General features: G+C 37.7%; 1 protein-coding gene across 3 annotated transcripts in view; it reads right to left on the bottom strand.

Annotated features, from left to right (window-relative positions):
* Positions 1 to 20605, bottom strand: part of CEP85L (centrosomal protein 85 like) — a 141102-nt gene that overhangs the window by 41729 nt on the left and 78768 nt on the right. For all 3 annotated transcript variants that reach the window (XM_069599139.1, XM_069599141.1, XM_069599140.1), the window contains exon 4: positions 6041 to 6162. In XM_069599139.1, coding sequence (XP_069455240.1) covers positions 6041 to 6162 — 122 coding nt within the window. The remainder of the gene's footprint in view (positions 1 to 6040; positions 6163 to 20605) is intronic.

The raw sequence follows: 20605 nt of genomic DNA, 5'->3' as shown, positions 1-20605 counted from the left end.
TGTGACTGAATTCAATTTCCAGTCCCCTCCTCTCCCTGGAGGTTGAACTAGCTCCAAGACCCAACCCTCTGACCACAGGGTTGGTCTCTCTGGTGAACAGCCCAGGTCCTGAAGCAGATATCCAGGGCTTAAGAATCATCTCATTAGCATAAATGCAGGTGTGTTCTAGGGCTCATGAATAAAAAAGACTTGTATATATTCACCCTGTTTATTTAACTTATATGCAAACTACATCATGAGAAACGCTGGGCTGGATGCAGCACATGCTGGAATCAAGATTGCCAGGAGAAATATCAATCACCTCAGATATGCAGATGACACCACCCTTATGGCAGAAAGTGAAGAGGAACTAAAGAGCCTCTTGATGAAAGTGAAAGAGGAGAGTGAAAAAGTTGGCTTAAAGCTCAACATTCAGAAAACAAAGATCATGGCATCTAGTCCCATCACTTCATGGCAAATAGATAGGGAAACAGTGTCAGACTTTATATTTTTGGGCTCCAAAATCACTGCAGATGGTGACTGCAGCCATGAAATTAAAAGACGCTTACTCCTTGGAAGAAAAGTTATGACCAACCTAGATAGCATATCCAAAAACAGAGACATTACTTTGCCAACGAAGGTCCATCTCATTAAAGCTACGGTTTTTCCAGGAGTTATGTATGGATGTGAGAGTTGGACTATAAAGGAAGCTGAGCACTGAAGAATTGATGCTTTTGAACTGTGGTGTTGGAGAAGACTCTTGAGAGTTCCTTGGACTGCAAGGAGATCCAACCAGTCCATTCTAGAGGAGATCAGTCCTGAGTGTTCACTGGACAGACTGATGTTGAAGCTGAAACTCCAATACTTTGGCCACCTGATGTGAAGAGCTGACTCGTTTGAAAAGACTCTGATGCTGGGAAAGATTAAAGGCAGGAGGAGAAGGGGACAACAGAGAATGAAGTGGATGGATGGCATCACCAACTCAATGGAGATGAGTTTGAGTAGACTTCCGGAGTTGGTGATGGACAGGGAACTCTGGTGTGCTGTGGTCCGTGGGGTTTGCGAAGAGTTGGACATGACTGAACAACTGAACTGAAATATTTAGCCTCCTTCCCAAGAACCCCGAAACAGTGGCTAGTCAGATTTCTTAGTATTGGACAAAATTTTAAGAAGATTTGTAGGTACTATACTGGAAATTGCAAGTAATGACAGAATGAGATTCTCCTCTGTGCCGACAGCATCATTTACTAATAGCATTACTTCAGCTGTCTCCACTGAGTGTAGCGGGTTTCCTCTCTGAATTAGGCTCCAGTACACTGACTTATCCTTCTATTTTATCTGTTCAATTCAGCAGCAGGAGCCAAGCAACTTCTAAGTGTAAACCACTGTAAGAACCATGAGTATCAGCAACAGCATAGATTAACCAAAAACCTCAGCTTCTTTTTCGTTAAAATGAGGCTATTTCCTCTGAACAAATATTTAGTGAGTTTCTATTATGAGTAATAAAATATACTTGAAACTCTCTTCTGTGAAGGAGCTCAGAATCTACTGAGGAAAGACAATCACATAAATATAACTATCATATACATGAAACACACATAATGAGGCTACTCTTTGTTACTGGCCACCATGCATCAGACAGGATTATGACTTTTTACACACTCATTCTTCTAATCCTCATGCTGTTCAGCTAGGCGGGAGAGGGGAGCTGCCTAAAACAGTGATCTTCCAAAATCTCACTTTTTGCTTAAGTAGTGAAACTCCTTGCACCCAGGCAGACGAGACAATCAATTTGCAAAAGGTCAAGTATCTTATTCTGAATTACCTAAATGGTTAGTATCAAGTATAAAGAATTAGGAAACCAGGTTTCCTCCTTTGAGTTGCTTTTGCAATTAAACTGTGTGCTTTTTCTCATAAGATAGGGGATATTTAAGAACAGTTTCTTTTTCTTAATTTTTTTAAAAAAATTTATTTTACATTGCAGTATAGTTGATTAACAATGCTCTATTAGTTTCAGGTGTACAGCAAAGTGATTTACTTACATATATAAATGTATATTCTTTTCCAAATTCTTTTCCCATTTAAGTTATTACAGAATATTGAACAGATTTCCCTGTGCTATATATACAGTAGGTCCTTGTTGGTTATCTATTTTAAAAATACATCCATGTCAATTCCAAACTTTCAATCTATCGCTCTGATCATTTCCCACTGGTAGCCATAAGAACAGTTTCTAAAGCAGCTAATTTTCCTTAACATTTGATCTTCTTTGATCTAATTAACCAAAATCTATAAAAGCTATAGGCATGGTAAAAAAAAATTTTTTTTTCTCATGCAATCATGAACTTGATATTTTCAGGAATAATATACAGTGTACAATTTTTAGTTAAGTGACTTTCAAGGTATCATCAACCACACCATATTCCAAAAGAGAAAAGTTTAGCATCTTCACTCTCAGCTTCATCCAGGAAGAAACTAAATCCTGTCATCTCTGTCTCTGAAATACCCTCTGTATGTGTTATCACAATTTTAAAGGCCATTAGTCTTATCTGGTTCCTAGAAGAAAGATATCCTATTATTTTGTTCTCAATTTTAATACTATATGTGTTATATAAAGATTTTTATACATGAACATTTTTTGCTTTTAAATTCTGATTCTATTGCTACAGAAAGAGGAGCTACTTTTTCTTCCTCTTATACAATATCAAATGCATTAATCATCACAAATTTTATAACAGACTTGTAAAATATCGAAGATTATTTAAGACACTGGGTGCAGTATACTATTCACAAAAACACCCATAATTATTCCCTTCCCTGTATTACTTACACTCCTTTTGTTCCTTCTGTCCACAGGTGAAGTCTCCTGGCCTTGTGACCAATCAGAACACAGAGGAAGTGATTCTGTGCCACTTCCGAGCCTAATCTCCAAGAGAACGTGTATGCTTCATTTCCTCTTTGAACTTCACCCAGCCACCCTACGAACAAACCCTGGCTAGAATACTGCAGGACAGCAGACCCCTGCAGATGCTTGTATGGGAGCTACAGGCCATCCAGGTGCGGCTGGCCTAGGCCAGCCAACTCCTACTCATGACAATGCAGATGTAGGCAATTCTCCAAAGAAGACACACAGATGGCCAAAAGATACATGAAAAGATGCTCAACACTGCTAATTACTAGAGAAACGCAGATCAAAACTACAATTAGGTATGACCTCACACCAGTGAGAATGGCCATCAACAAAAAGTCTACAAATAATAAGGGCTGGAGTGGGTGTGGAGAAAAGGGAACCTTCCTATACTGTTGGTGGGAATGAAAACTGGTATAGCTACTATGGAGAACAGTATGGAGGTTCCTTAAAAAACTCAAGAGTGGAGCTACCATATGATCCTGCCATCTCATTCCTGGCCAAATATCTGGAGAAAACTGTAACTTGAGAAGATATGCACCCCAATGTTCACTGCAACACTGTTTACAACGGCCAAGACATGGGAACAACCTAAATGTCCACCAATAGATGAATGGATAAAGATGTGGTACCCATAAACAACAGAATATTATGCAGCCATAAAAAAGAATGCAGTAATGCCATCTGCAGCAACATGAATGGATCTAGAGATTATCATACTAAGTCCAAGATAAATATTTTACAGGAAAAAAATATGGTATCGTTCATATGTGGAATCTAAAATATGATACAAATGAACTTATTTACAAAACAGAAACTCACAGACACAGAAAACAAACTTATGGCTACCAAAGGGGAAAGATGGCAGAGATGGATAAATTAAAAATGAGAGTAACACAGTGTATAGTGTTAGTCACTGAGTCGTGTACGATTCTTTGTGATCCCATGGACTGTAGCCTACCAGGTTTCTCTGTCCATGGAATTCTCCAGGCAAGAATACTGGAGTGGGTTGCCATTTCCTTCTCCAGGGGATCTTCCCAATCCAGGGATCGAACCCAGGTCTCCTGCACTGCAGGCAGATTCTTTACCATCCGAGCCACCATATACACATGTAAGGGCCTACAGTATAGCAGAAAGAACTATACTCAATATTTTGTAATAAACCTACATGATAAAAGGATCTGAAAAGGTTATTTATATGTAACTATATATGAATATATTTACACATACAGATATATATGAATCATTTAGCTGTATACCTATACGTTGTAATCAACTATACTTCAATAAAAAAATTTTTTAATTAAAACAAGAATTGGCCAACTGAGCAACTCTGAATGATTTTGGATTATTTCCTTAGTATCCTTCTATATATATAAAATTGATAAATATAAATATGTTTAATAGACTATATTAATAATAACCTGTATTTCTTACTTCCACAGACTGAATGTTGGGAGCCTTCCCCGAGATTCATACATTAAATCCTAACGCCCAACATGTTGTATAGAAGGTGGAGGGTCTTTGGGAAGTGATAAGGTCACGAAGACAGAGTTTAAACAAATGCAATTAGGATCACTACAAAAGCAGCTCTGGAGAGCTCCCTTGCCCCTTTCACCACATGAGGCTACAGCAAGAAGATGGCCATCTATGAACCAGGAAGTTGGCTCTCACCAGATTCTCACTGAATTGGTCAGTGCCCTGGACTTCCCAGCCTCTAAAAGTGGGAGAAATAAATATTTATTGTTTATAAGCATTCTATTATTTTCCTGTTTCTTTGCATTGTTCATTTAAAGAGGCATTCTGATCTCTCCTTGCTCTTCTCTGGAACTCTGCATTCAGATGGGTATATCTTTCCTTTTCTCCTTTGCCTTTCACGTCTCTTCTTTTCTCAGCTATTTGTAAGGCCTCCTTAGACTACCATTTTGCCTCCTTGCATTTCTTTTTCTTGGGGACGGTTTTCATCAGCGCCTCCTGTACAATGATGCTGGGAAAGACTGAAGGCAGGAGGAGAAGGGGATGACAGAGGATGAGGTGGTTGGATGGCATTACCGACTCAAAGGACATGAGTTTGAGCAAACTCTCAGATGGTGAAGGACGGGAAAGACTGGCGTGCTACAGTCTATGGGATCACAAAGAGTCCGACACGACTGAGTAACTGAACAATAATAAGCTACCCAGTCTACGGTATTTTGTTATAGCAGCCCACATGAACTAAAACATCAATGAACTTATACTCAACAGAATGGTATAACGGTGTCTAAAAAATAATAAAAGCTGAGTGATTCTCACTGAGGACAAACCAATTCATATTAATGAAGGTCTGAATTTTGGTCCGTTTAAAAACAGCATCAATTTCGAGTATATACAATAAATTAAGTTTTAAAAATATATATCCAACTGTGTCTATACTTATACATAAAATTCACTTATACTAGAAACATCTGATATTTTAAGGTAGTTTTTCATAGAATCAATTGTAACGATCTCTTGCAGTCTTCATTCACTTACCAGGCATGGACGTTATCAAGCACTAAGCACATATACTACATGCCAGGCTCTGTTCAAGATGTTGAGAACACAGTGGAGAATAAGGAAGTCAGAAGGTCTGTGCACTAGTTTATATTCCAGCAGATTGTGCTTAACATTAAGTTTCTAAGCAAAATCTTTTGAAATTTCAACTATTAAATTATTTAAAGGTTTGAATAAGGATTTAATTTGAAGATTAAAGTATCTAGTACTTTATCTCATAAAAGCACATGAAAATAGTAGTAACTAGCACTGATTGAGAAAAAATGCCTTCTCAAGCTATCTTCCAATTACCATGATAGGCAACAGGTTTAATTATCCCCAAAGTATACATAAATGACGTAGAACCAATACAGATCATAAATAATTAAGTAATATTAAGATTTATTGCTTAGAATAATCAGGAGTCTATTCAGTTTAAAATAATTTTTTTTTCAGAGCTTTGGTACTCAAATAGGCAAAATTTTGGAAATGTCTGGGACTGGGAATAGACAGAATGAGACTTCAATGTCCTTCTAAGGTTCTATTTCTTAAACTCTAAGTGGCAGGTACAAAGATACTTACTTTATTAATCTACACTTCTGCATGCCTGAAATACTCAGTAATAAAAAAAAAATGACTCACCGATCAATTACAATCTCTTTCTGCCTTAGCAGCCCTTCTTTTATTTTCAGCACTGATTCCCACTTACTGAAATCTTGATAGCCGGGAGGCGAATAACTTTGACGAGATGATCCAGACAAAACCTGCACAAACATGTGTACACTGTTAGTATACTAAAAGTGGCTAAAGGGAATATTTATATGTCATCTAGTATTTTCCCAGTGATTTTCATAAAAAAAAAAAAATTTAAACTACACCTGTGAATACAACATAACATGAAGAATTTCAAGGAAGTTCTAAAGTAAACGTACAAATCTAACCAAGAATCGGTAGACGGCAGAGCACATTATAGTACTAATGTAAGATGTTGGCCTCATTATCTTGTGGAAGCTTTCTGGAAATGAGAAGTTAATCACTGCCTAAGGAAGGAGTGCGGAAAGGCTAGACTAGACTGTATGTATCACCAGAAGGGCTTCCACACTTGAAATTGCCATTCACCACATCATCCTTTAATTACATTAAAACTTCAAAAGCTAACATATCTTCCCAAAGTAGTAAATATAGCCATAGAAGATGACTATTAATCAGATAATCTAGATGACTGCTGGTCTCTAGTGTATCATTTAGAAAAAAAAAATCTGTTTAGACTTTTAAAAATATTTAAGGTATTTAAACAACACAAACAACAACAAAACCAATGTAACCTATCTTCAAACTCCTATCACTGAAACAAAATTAAAATTTTAATACTGGTGGTACTGGCTGAACTGACTCCTCAAAATGATGCTGAAGTTCTAACCCCTAATACCTCAGAATGCAGCCTCGTTTAGAAATATAGACTCTGCAGATAAAGTCAGGATGAAGTCACTAGACTAACACAAAAGGGGAAATGTGAACACAGACATGCACAGAGGGAAGACTGTGTAAAGAGATGAACATAACACGATTGCCAGAAAGCCACTAGAAACCAGCCTGAAACAGACTTTTATTCACAGCCCGCAGGAGGAATTCATTCTGCTGACACCTTGATTCTGAACTTTTAAGCTCCAGAACTGTGAGACATAAATTTCTGTTGTGTAAGCTACCTTGTTTGTCTGTTATGGCAGCTCTAAGAAACTAACACAATTGGTAAATCAAACAGGAACACAAATTCCTTGGCAAACTTAAGAGATGCTACATGAACACCAAAAAGCAACTTTCAAGGAATTCAAACTTGCAGTAATATCTTTATCCTTTGCTTTCCAAAGATCTACTGACAAGACTTGCTTCTGAATAAACCAGTAACTGGGTGACATCAACTAGTCCTAGATTAAACCTTTAAAATGCCTGTCAAGTAATACTAGGACAGGATGTTTCAGGCAGCAGCAGATGACCAGACTAAGAATGCTAGAAACCAGGTGATAACAGGGTACTTCACTTTGTCAAATGGGCAGATATTTGGAGTCAGGGTGACACACAGGATTATAGAGACAGGTTAGTCAGAGATTGAGCTTTTGAATTTTATTCTTTCTTCTGCCTAATATACAACTCAGGTTGATATGGGGCCAACATGCGCCAGTACGGATATATCAGTTGTTGCAGTCCCAAAGCATTTTCACTGTGGTTGAAAATAGATGCTGCCCAAACACCTTGAAAGGCCTTCCCTAGTGGCTAAATGGTAAAGAATCTCCCTGCAATGCAGGAGACCCAGGTTCAAACCCTGGGTCAGGAAGAGCCCCTGGAGAAAAAGATGGAAACCCACTCCAGTATTCTTGCCTGAAGCCACAGTCCATGGGTTCGCAAAGAGTCAGACATAATTGAGCCATTAACACTTTTAAACCCCCTGAATGTCCTATCCACTACCTAGGCCACTCCTCAGAGCTTTCCATAACCCAACAAAGAGTCACTTCCTGGCATAAACGGGGGCCTTCAGGACACCACTCATGGCATCCTTCCTGACTGGCTGGTTTCTGCTAATCAGTCTCTCAAAATTCTCCCATTTCAACACTGTCTACCAGCTTATATGTAGCCACCAGAGCCAGGATTCAAATACAGGGAGTCCAACAAAAGAGTACCACACTGTCTCACTCTTTCTATTACGGCCCAGCTGACCAAGAAGGTATTTCAAATTTCATGTCATAGGAGCTAAAAAATGTTTGACAGTAACTGCTCTTAAAAACTTAAGAGAGAATTAAGCACTATAAACAATACTGCTGATGTTAAGAGAAAGTCTGCTTATCACAACTCCATGTTACTTCAGTTCAGTTCAGTCGCTTAGTCGTGTCCGACTCTTTGCGACCCCATGAATCGCAGCACACCAGGCCTCCCTGTCCATCAACAACTCCCGGAGTTCACTCAAACTCACATCCATCGAGTTGGTGATGCCATCCAGCCATCTCATCCTCTGTCGTCCCCTTCTCCTCCTGCCCCCAATCCCTCCCAGCATCAGAGTCTTTTCTAACGAGTCAACTCTTCGCATGAGGTGGCCAAAGTACTGGCGTTTCAGCTTTAGCATCAGTCCTTCCAATGAACACCCAGGGCTGATCTCCTTCAGAATGGACTGGTTGGATCTCCTTGCAGTCCAAGGGACTCTCAAGAGTCTTCTCCAACTCCACAGTTCAAAAGCATCAATTCTTTGGCGCTCAGCTTTCTTCACAGTCCAACTCTCACATCCATACATGACCACTGGAAAAACCACAGCCTTGACTAGAAGGACCTTTGTTGGCAAAGTAATGTCTCTGCTTCTGAATATGCTATCTAGGTTGGTCATAACTTTTCTTCCAAGGAGTGAGCGTCTTTTCATTTCATGGCTGCAGTCACCATCTGCAGTGATTTTGGAACCCCCAAAAATAAAGTCTGACACTGTTTCCATTGTTTCCCCATCTATTTCTAATGAAGTGATGGGACCAGATGCCATGATCTTCGTTTTCTGAATGCTGAGCTTTAAGCCAACTTTTTCGCTCTCCTCTTTCACTTTCATCAAGAGGCTTTTTAGTTCCTCTTCATTTTCTTGCCAAAAGGGTGGTGTCATCTGCATATCTGAGGTTATTGATATTTCTCCCAGGTATCTTGATTCCAGCTTGTGCTTCTTCCAGCCCAGCATTTCTCATGATGTACTCTGCATATAAGTTAAATAAGCAGAGTGACAATATACAGCCTTGATGTACTCCTTTTCCTATTTGGAACCAGTCTGTTGTTCCATGTCCAGTTCTAACTGTTGCTTCCCGACCTGCATACAGGTTTCTCAAGAGGCAGGTCAGGTGGTCTGGTATTCCCATCTCTCTCGGAATTTTCCACAGTTTCTTGTGATCCACACAGTCAAAGGCTTTGGCATAGTCAATAAAGCAGAAATAGATGTTTTTCTGGAACTCTCTTGCTTTTTCCATGATCCAGCGGATGTTGGCAATTTGATCTCTCATTCCTCTGCCTTTTCTAAAACCAGCTTGAACATCTGGAAGTTCACAGTTCACATATTGCTGAAGCCTGGCTTGGAGAATTTTGAGCATTACTTTACTAGCGTGTGAAAGTGAAGTTGCTCAGTCATGTCCGACTCTTTGCGATCCCATGGACTGTAGCCTACCAGGCTCCTCCCTCCACGGGATTCTCCAGGCAAAAGTACTGGAGTGGGTTGCCATTTTCCTTCTCCAGGGGATCTTCCCGACCCAGGGATCGAACCCGGGTTTCCCATATTCCAGGCACTTCAACCTCTGAGCCACCAGGTTACTAGCATGTGAGATAAGTGCAATTATGCAGTAGCTTGAGCATTCTTTGGCATTGCCTTTCTTTGGGACTGGAATGAAAACTGACCTTTTCCAGTGACTATCAATTTAATGGGTAGTCATTTCATGCAATTTAGTCAAACTGTAGTCCGAACAGGAATTCATTAAAAGTGGTAACAACTAAGACCATATTAATAATTTTAAATCTCAACATAAGTTGTGGAAATTATCAGAATGATATGGTAAATTGTTTGTGCTATAATTATTACATTTGTAGAATAAAAGTGAATACATATTTAATTTCTATCTTGAATTAAATATTAATCTCCTGGTAACACGTTGCTGCTGCTGCTGCTAAGTCGCTTCAGTCATGTCTGACTCTGTGCGACCCCACAGACGGCAGCCGACCAGGCTCCGACGTCCCTGGGATTCTCCAGGCAAGAACACTGGAGTGGGTTGCAATTTTCTTCTCCAATGCATGAAAGTGAGAAGTGAAAGTGAAGTCACTGAGTCATGTCTAACTCTCAGCAACCCCATGGACTGCAGCCTACCAGACTCCTCCGTCCATGGTATTTTCCAGGCAAGAGTACTGGAGTGGGGTGCCATTGCCTTCTCCGTGGTAACACGTTACAGATATTTTAAATACTGGTTTTTGTATATCATTTTCATGCCTAATAGAAAACTTCTAAGACAGCTTGAGGATCTACAGTATCCTCTTCCAAGGATCTATAAAAGTTTCCTCCATTGAGAATTACAAGTCAGGAAAGACCTATACCATGATATTTTTAACTATGCTTTACTTTACACATCTTGTACTTATTTCAGTAAGACAAGTGCCTAGACAATAGATGATGATCTTTACAAGATGACATGAATTATTCTATTCTTCCACAAGTTAGCTGCTAAAAATTTTTCCCATGGTTGACAACATCCTAAGGAAGTCTCTTCTTATTTTATAAAACTTCTTGGCATCAAGAAAGAAGTAAAGAAAAGAAAAAAGTAGGTCTGCCGTAGAAAAGCAATCAACAATATACTTGGTTTACAGCACTTCATCCATTGACAAGATGGACTGCTGAAGTACTGAGCTGGCCAAAAATTTCGTTCAGGTTTTTCTGTAACGGTGTATGGAAAAACCTGAATGAACTTTTGGTCAATCCAATACTTGCCAGACACATTTATGAATATATATAAAACAAAATATGGGACTTTATTCTTCCACTTTGTACATTCCTTGATCTAAACCCTTTAGAAAACAAAAAAAAACTGAGCAAATAGGAAGAAAGGAAAGGAAACCTTTCTCTGTAATTAAGACAATTAAACAATTACCAAACCAGTTGCATGGTAGTCTTCTTGCTAAACTTCAATCCTGGTTCATAAAATAGTCTAAAAATGAGAACCAAATGCTGCAGGCGGTGCGTAATTAGTCGCTCAGTTGTGTCGGACTCTGCCACCCCATGGACTATAGCCCGCCAGGCTCCTCTGTCCGTGGGAATTCTCCAGATAAGAATACTGGAGTGGGTTGCCATGCCCTCCACCAGGGGATCTTCCCAACCCAGGGATCAAACCCAGGTCTCCCATTGCAGGCAGATTCTTTACCATCTAAGCCACCAGGGAAGCCTTAATCCTGATTCATTAAAACAGTTTAAAAATGAGAATGAATCCTAACAACCAAACGCTGCAGGTAGAGTTACATGCAATTTAAAAAATCTGTTTATATCTGCCCTACACTGAAAATGACAATTATGGAAACATGTTACCTTTTAAGGCTTTTATAATGAGGCCTTAGTGTATGCTATTCTAAACGAAGTTATAGAACACAATTTGAAACACCTAGTAAGAGTTATTAAAATCATAGCATGGCAGCTACTGTACCTTTATGATTTTGCACACTATATAAACAACTACATTACTTAAGATATACAGAAAAGAAACAACTGATCAAATTTTATTTTATTTTTTTTTTTTTTTTCAAATTTTATTTTAATATAATCTATAGCAAATTGGAAGTTTGTATCCTTTGACCTACATCTTCCCATCTCCCCACTGCCCTAACCTCTGGTAACCACTACTCTAGTTTTTATTTCTATAAGTTTGGCATTTTTAGATTCTACATGTAAGTGACATCATACGGTATTTGTGTTCCTCTGACTTATTTCATTTGGTCAACTAACTTTCACAGGGGTACAAAGCTGATTAAATGGGGAATTGAATTTGGTATCTAATCAAAAGGAGTGAAAAATGTATGTCTACAAAGACCTACAGGCAAACACTTCATCACTCCAAACTGGAAACAAACCATTAACTGATAAATGGATAAACTGCGCCACATCCACGAAATGCAATACTAGCTTAACAAAAACAAAATGTATACCTAAACGCCGTGGGCCTAAACTTTCTTTTTCTCTCTACCTCACAAAGTAAGACTGCGGTGAAATCAAGGTCTCGCCTGCCTGGGGAAAATGTGTAAGTACTCAAAGATGCACTGCGGATGATACAATGCACTACCGCAGCTATAATTTCCTACCCATTCATCACTACGGTACTATTTTACACTGACAAATAATTGAGAGGGAAAAGTTCCAGTGAAGTAAATACTGTACACCAAGGATGCAAAAACAGAGTTGGTAATGAAGGGCAGCAGAATATGCCCCTCCAAAACACAACTGGAGGAGCTCATGCCACCATAATTAATGACATGTTAATTATTTTGAGTGGTAGGCAGTTGAAATCCACCCAATGCAGGGAGAGGCTTTCTCTGAACTCCACTCTCTGCCTAAGGACAGATCCTCCCAAAGGAACTCAACTGTCATAAATCTCCTCCCTGGGAGTTTCATCAGAGAGGTTTGGCTCTCATCACGGAAAAAAAAAGACTAGAAGCAGACAGTGTACCCAGACAAAGCTCCTCGCAGGTTATCATCTCTCCTATCTATTCTTCTAAGGCCTATTCATCTCTCTTAAAAATCCTCTATCTCCCTTGAGAGGCCTGTATCCTTCCTCTGCTTTTCTTGCAGTATCTAATCCTGAATTCTAAAGCTACCACTCTGAGTTCCTCATTTTCCCCTGAGTATCTTCCATGGGTACACGAGGTACACATGTTAATAATCTTCTATTTGTTTCTCTTGTAATCCATCTTTTATTACAAAGGTCTCAGCTAAGGACTAAGAATGGTAGAGAGATAATCATTTGTCCTCCCGTACAACAACCTACAAGCTGGTTCTTAAGAGCTGTCGATACTTAAGAACAACAAAGAAGCTGTCCAATAGGACAGGGGGCAATTCTGCTCCCAAATATGAAAAAGAAGAAAGTATTTTATATTCAAATAATGCCTTCCCTATAACCAGTAGTAACACATTTTTATCCTAAGTATTTAGAAAACAATTAAGAATTTCCATTCAATAAAGTTGTAACTGGTCAGGAGAGGAATACCATTTTGTGGCAGAATTTCAAGTCATCAGTCATGTTTCTACTTGCCCATAACTAACGTAAGTAATCAAAGAGAGAGTAATTGAAGCATATGAATATATAATTTATGGCTTGTGAATAATAATAAAACTTTAACTAGACATGAACATGAAATCTAGAAGATAATTATAAAGGCATGTAGCTGTGAGCGATCTCCAAGTATGGAACAGAAAGGAAGTCATCAAAGTCAGGAACTTTTCAAAATCTGTTCAGCAAAACAAGGACACCTTTTATTAAGTAAACATTTTTAATACGTAATTGGTAGTTACCAAACTCGAGAGGGAGGGGAACTCCTCATTGAGACGTTTTCCCTAAAAATGCATAGGATACACTGTTGCAGTGGTGGCTGAGAAAAGAAAGCAGTAGTCTAGCCAGTGTTCTTGCTCAGTCATGTCCGACTCTTTGTAACCCCGCCAGCTGGGGCCCACCCGGCGGCTCTGCCAATGGAATTTTCCAAGCAAGCATACTGAAGTGGGTTGCCATTTCCTACTCCAGGGGATCTTCCCAACCCAGGGACTGAACCTGTGTCTCTGATATCCCCTGCACTGGCAAGCAGAGTCCTTACCACTGTGCCACCTGGGAAACCCAGGCTAGCCAGTATACTAGCATGACTCTTCTGCATCTCAACCCCAACCACCCAGAATTCTAACATATGTACGGCCACCTCATTGTAAACAGCAAATTTCAGTCTAATAATTGAATAGGGAAAACATGGATCTGCAACAATCCCAAATATATCTATTTAGATGAGACCCAGATGCTATGGAAAGTTGCCAAAATATGTCACGTAATGGTCAAACATGCTTCTAAAATAAGCGGACTATTTGCATCTGAAAATAGCTCCAAATTCTTTGGCCTCAGCCTGGACAAATACTGTTAAACTTAGATAATCTAGTGCTGCCACACTTAACTGGACTACAACCTCTGCAATTCTTCAAGTTTGTTATCTCCCTTTCATTTGCCTTTGTTACTCAGCTCATTCATCACTCACAACATGTCAAATAACACAGCAAATCTTCCTCTCTTTCCTGGAATAATCTATCTGAAGAGATACTCTATGAGTGCTTTTTGGTAAAAGTATCAGGATACCTCACCCAGAGGTAAATTCACAAAGCTCAACAATGTAGATGAAAATAAATTACAAATTATGTAGAATTTAGAGTTTTTATTCAAAGAGAAGGAAAAACATGGATTATAGAACTGTCATAAAACAAAGTCTGTATCTTACATATTGTATTATTACTAAAAGAATGTGCATAAAATAAAAAAAATTCCATCTTTAAGCCCATGGAATTATTTATAGAATGTATTACTACATATTTCTCTAAAAAAATAAAAACAAATCATATAAAAAATTCTATCCATAAACTTTTTTATCAGAGTGACTAATTATATACAAAAGTCTGCATCATGACTCTTGAAGTTTAAATTACAGAAGGAACTGAGTTTTTAATGATCTCACCATTTCTTTGTCTATATTATTAATTAATTCTATAATGCTATTTTTGCCATCCTGATATGCTTTACTGAAATAACAATACAAATATATCAAGTTACGTCACGGGTAAAAGACTCTAAAAAATGATAAAAAAGAAACTGATGAGAGGAATACATAGCTACATTTTATATCTTTAAAGTACACGTACATGAAAATAGAACTGTAAAAGCATTACTGATTTCCACCATGCTACACAGCCAAGTTACTATTAATTTAACTCTTCTTTTGGAGGAAAAGACATTTTTCCTCTGAAAAATCAATCTGGTTGATGTATGATCTTTGTTAGCATCAGCATGTTTTTTAAAAATGCCAACAAAGGGATGATCTACGCATGAAACATGATCTCATTACAACTGTAACACAAAAGTGAAGGGGGTAAATGATATATCCAAGATTGAGGAGCAAATCATTTTCCCTACGCAAATCAATCAGAAGATTCAGAGTGGAAGTGTTTAAGTATTCAAATTTAATAATGGATTTCACCTATAAAAAAAGAGAATACAGTATTTTCCAAACCTTTTGCATCATTACTTAAGGATAACAAATTTACCGGATTACCGAACCAGAGTCTACTCAAACAGAGCAGTAGTATGAACACCAACATATTCCACTTATTTTTAAAAGCAGATTACCAAAATATGTCTTATCAATTTTTTAAATCATATTGTACCACTGAGAGGTAGAAGAAAAGTATAAAATAATAAATGTGTTTTGGGACCAAAGTACTGCCTACATTATTTTAAAATGTTATGTAGGATTTTTCTAGACGGATACAAAAGGAATTATGAATGATGGTTATCTTGGGAGGAGACAGGGAGTCGGCTTCTACTTTATATCAACTGGGATTAACTGACTTTGCTTGGCATACATATACTACATTTTCTTTTCTGACAGTGCAGTTAAGGGCCATTAAGCACTTTCTTCTCTCATATGTTAAAATACTGGGTTTTTAAAAAATATATATTTCAAGAGTCAACAATGGGTAATCTCAGAGAAACTGTTGAGAGTTTAAAGAGGCAAGTTGACTGCTGCTCAATTTAAACATACCTTCATGTATTTTTCTAAAAAGTATCAGCACCAGCAATGTTAGAGATTTTTTAAAATTTCTGTGGTAATGCTCAGAGTCTCGTTCATTCCCTAGACCACAGCACACAATCAACAAAAAGAGAATGACTAACGATGATCCCTCAAGTATGTTTCTCAGTTTTCAAAAAAATCCAAAATTATTTTGAACAGCGCAGACGGGCACTGCAATTAGAGTATTACGACAGCACTTACGACAGTGGTTCCTATCCCAGGTTTAGTCTGTGTCATGACAGGCCTGGCCTTATTCTTTTAAAACTCTCAGTACACAACACAGAATCTGGTAATATTTGCTAAATATTAAGCACTCTAAAAATTTACAAACTTCAAAAGGTTACCACCCATGAAATTATCATTACTTAAAATCTCTATTAACATTTTTATAGCAATGATATATATAATAAAAAGATATGTGTACACTCTAAAGATCATAGTTCAAAGATTAATCAACAAACTTACACTTGAATAAAAATGATGCTTTCCAAACCTTGAGGCTCAGCCTCATTTCTCTTAGACCCAGGAAATCTTTGTTTGCATTTTAGACATACACTTGGAAAAAAAAGTCTTCAGTGACTATGTTGTACTTCTTTTCTGTACATGTAAAGTCTCAAGAGCACTTTTTGACTGTCAAACATTCAGCACACAGGTTCATAAGAATCCAAGCACTGAATTTTTAGATATTTTATGTTTTCAAGTTAGATTTTAAAAACGGACATAGTAATGCTGGAGTCAACAATCAACTCTTCAGATGTCTATGGCCCCAACTAAGCAATAAACCTATAAAAATGAATACTTTAACAGGGAAGCCTGAACAACCAAGTTTGCCAAAAGTATGCTCTTGATCTTAATGCTAACGGCTGGTCCTGGAACCTACTCACTTCCTCTGACCAACTCAAGGGCAAATGAAAACAGAAGATGATGACATGTTCACATCCTTTCGCTGTGCTATATAAGCTTTTAATCTGGAGATGGGTTAAGGAGGAAGTACAGATTTACTGCAATATATCAAAACAGTGTACAACATGTACAATTCTCAGTGCATTAAAGTGCTGATAAAAACTTAACATCTGGACATTAGAAAGCTGGGCTTATTAATCTTTTCTGCTGGGACATCTCTTGCTTTATAAGATAAACATGAATTCTACATACCAAAATCCATTTTACACAACCTTTTCAAGAATGCATCTATGCTAAAAACTCAAGGGTCACTTGCATTTGTATTCCATAACTTCCTTTGAATTAGCCCTTTACAAGCTCATTTGTAATGGCAAAAAATATTTAAAATATCCATTAACCTTAACTTCTATGGGATAAATAGAATGAGGAGTAAAGAAAAATAAATCAGCCCCCATTCATGAAATGCATGCAAAGAAAAAATAAATACCTAAAAAACATATAAAGTACCCCTCCAACTTCTGATTTACATGAATTTTCTGAATTGTAAGACATACTTAATACTTATGCAATTAAAAATTAAGAACAAACAGGCTTCTCCCTACACATTTTTGAATAATAAAGTCAAGAAAGAAAGGAATAGATTCCAGACAGAAGAAATAGAACACAAATGGCAGAGTTGTCAAATACAGTTAGGAGTAGATGACAACACCAAATTAGGAAAAACCTCTGTAGGCAACGGCTGTAAAATTTGGGTTTTTAATTTTGAGGGACATGGTGATAATAAAGAAAAGTTCTCAGCATGTGAGAACCAAATTTACCCGTGAGAAGGCAACTTGGATATCAGAGTAAAGAACAGGAGAGGGTCAAGACAGTAGGTTATATAAAAGCTCAGAGGAGAGCTGATGAGGCCATGGGAACAGAGATTTCGAATCGGCAACGTGCATTTGATTTCCTAGTGGACCAGAGTCTGTGAGAAGACAGAAAAGAAACAAGGATCAGTCCCAAATTTCCATTTTGGATGATAAATAATGATCCCAACAAAGAGACTGGGAATGCAAGGAGCTGAAGCACTGGGGTGTAGAGCAAAAGATAATGAATGTAGTGGGGGTGGGGTACCCCAGGATCTACAAATCTCTGAACTGGACTGGAGTCTTCCTAACAAAGGAATAACCTCATGGTCTACAGAGTTCTGAAGCAAGTATCTGGAGACTTGAGGGTCACCTTCTGTTGTTAAATTGGCTGTTATGTGTATGTGTGTGAATGAGATTTTCCATTTCTTGTTTTGGCTTCAGTTCTGTCGACTTCTTTTGTATAAAATATGTAGCTCTCTTAGAAATCATATTGGTGCTAATCTGACTCTCAATCCTGAATTTTCTTGTCCTCCTAGTGTTATCTTGCCCTAGTGGTTAACTTCCAAATGTTAAATGTTTATCTGTACATTACTTGTTTACTGATAGACAAATTCCTTAAAAAGCCACAGACCATGCTACAGCATTTCTTTCCATCACTTAGAGTGTGCTTCATAAATTTCTCCCAAATTGTGCAAACCTACTTGACAAGCACTTCCTTTAAACTAACTGGCTTCTCTAGATGTCAAACTCTTCCCCGTTGCTAACTGGGCTATTAATATTTAATAAGGCAAGAGTCTGTCCAGAGTTCAGCATTTATTAAAAAAAAAAAAATGGTTCAGCCTTCAAGCATCTGACACATCAATTTCTAAAGCAAAATCTACCTTCCCTTAAGTTTTGTAAGTTAAAATCTACCTTCCTAAGTTCCATAAGTTACTTTAGTATTGGTATTTTTTTACCCCCAACTTGATGAATAACTCCTATTCTCTCTTCTCTATGACTTTAGGCACTTTCCCACCCCCTAAGTCATAGACTACTATTCTTACCATTTTTGCTCTTAGATGTTTTTTCAACTAATTCTTCTTTAGGTAGCTTTAAAATTTAATGCAGTAATTTCTCAAACTTTCAACAGAACAAAATCCTTAAGACTTAAGTAAAATCCTGGGGGTCTAACCCAGAAAAGCTCCTTTTCTTTCAAGTATCACAGAAATTTATTCACAACTTGCATTTTACTGTATCACATATTTAAGTATTAAAATGCTTTAATTCTGTCACAACTTAAATTTTCTTGTCAAAAAAGTTTCTGGAAGAAAAAAAAAAAACCAAAAACAAAACAGTCTACCTCAAAAGGTCTTTTGCTTCCACACACCACTGCAACTTGGAGTTTAAACACTCAGTGTGAAAGATTTTATGCATCACGTGTGTGTGTGTCATGAGACTGACTCTTTGAGACCCCATGGACTGTAGCCTGCCACGCTCCTCCATCCATGGAATTTTCCAGGCAACAGTACTGGAGTGGGGTACCATTTCCTACTCCAGGGGATTTTCCCAACCCAGGCATCGAACCCACGTCTCCTATGGCTCCTGCGTTGCAGGCAGATTCTTTACCACTAAGCCACCTGGGACTCACCTCATACATCGTAATTTCCTTTAAACAAAGTAAAATCTCAAAAAAAAACAACAACAACAACAACAACTTATAAAGAATACCAAATTAAAAATGCCACAAAACTATAAAAACAAATGTAAAGAAATTAACCTAGGAATCAGACCAATCATTTACCTGGGAGGAGAAAAAAACAGGGGGAATACGGGCAAGATCATATAACTATTTAGGTATACGTTAGTAGCCCAATTTGAGGGGACTCTCTTGGTGGTACAGTGGTTAAGACTTCGCCTTCCAAATCAAGGGGTGTGGGTTTGATCCCTGGTTGGGGAAACTAAGATCCCACATGCCTTGTGGCCAAAAAACCAAAACATAAAACAGAAGCAATACTGTAACAAAGTCAATAAAGATTTTCTAAATGGTCCACATTAAAAACAAATTTTTAAAAATGTGGCTTTTCTTTAGGTCATAAATTTAGAGGTACTTATTTTTTTAACTATTAAAATATAATTAAAACTAATGAAACTAGTAATTACATAAATACAAGCAGGCTTTGCAATGTTAAGAGTATATAAAACACCATGAATTATTATGAATCAAATGAGCACTGTAAATAAAATTTTTAAAAAATTTATACAGACATTCAATTTAGGAAGTATAGGCTTATACTTCAACATTCCCTCACTCTTACTCTACAAATATATTTACACCATTTTTAAATGACACGAAAGTTATTTTCTCAATGCTGTACTCTTATCCCCCATCTCTCCCAATTATTTTCTTCCCCCACAATGAGCTTTAAAAGTTATGTTGCTTTTTTTTTAAACTGCCTATAAGATTTCTGCAGAATCATTCAGTACCACCAAGCAATCTTTCCTGGTTCCTCCGTTATTAATTCACTCATCCAATCATCCATTCAATCAGTATCTAAGAACTGCTATGAGCAAGGTGCTATACTAGGTAATAATACTATAAGGAATAAAGAGGATATAAACATGAGTTATTGGATCAGCGGAGCTTGCAATTTACTTGGGCAGATACATTTCTAAACACAATAAAATGAGATAGATAATAATAGGGGTACATGCAGAAGTGTTTCATAAGAAAGAGAGGGCTGCACAGAAAATGTAAATTGAAACAGCACTTTAACAGGGACACAGGTTAGTAAGGAGGGCATTCCTACAAGAAGTGAGGAGGCTTAAAATAGAACAATAGCTTATTCAAATAGCTGCAGGCAGCTGTACAGGGCCAGGGCACAGGATACAAAGGAATGTGATAAGAGACGAGCTGGAAAAGCAGGACCTAAAAAAGCAAACTAGGAGATCTAGGTTTTAGCCTGTCAGTCTTCTTTCCAAAAAGGGCTGCCCCATACAAAGACAGAAACCGCCTCCAACACAGGACTTCTTAATTTTCTGTGCCATGGACTTTTTCTGGCAGATGGCTGAAGCTGGCTGATCTGTTTTTATGTTTTTATATCTTAAAATACACAGGATA

The sequence above is a fragment of the Ovis canadensis genome, chromosome 8 (genome assembly GCF_042477335.2).
Source record: "Ovis canadensis isolate MfBH-ARS-UI-01 breed Bighorn chromosome 8, ARS-UI_OviCan_v2, whole genome shotgun sequence".
Classification (NCBI taxonomy): domain Eukaryota; kingdom Metazoa; phylum Chordata; class Mammalia; order Artiodactyla; family Bovidae; genus Ovis; species Ovis canadensis.
Note: the sequence above shows the minus strand (reverse complement) of the source record. Positions and strands in the feature narration are given on the sequence as shown.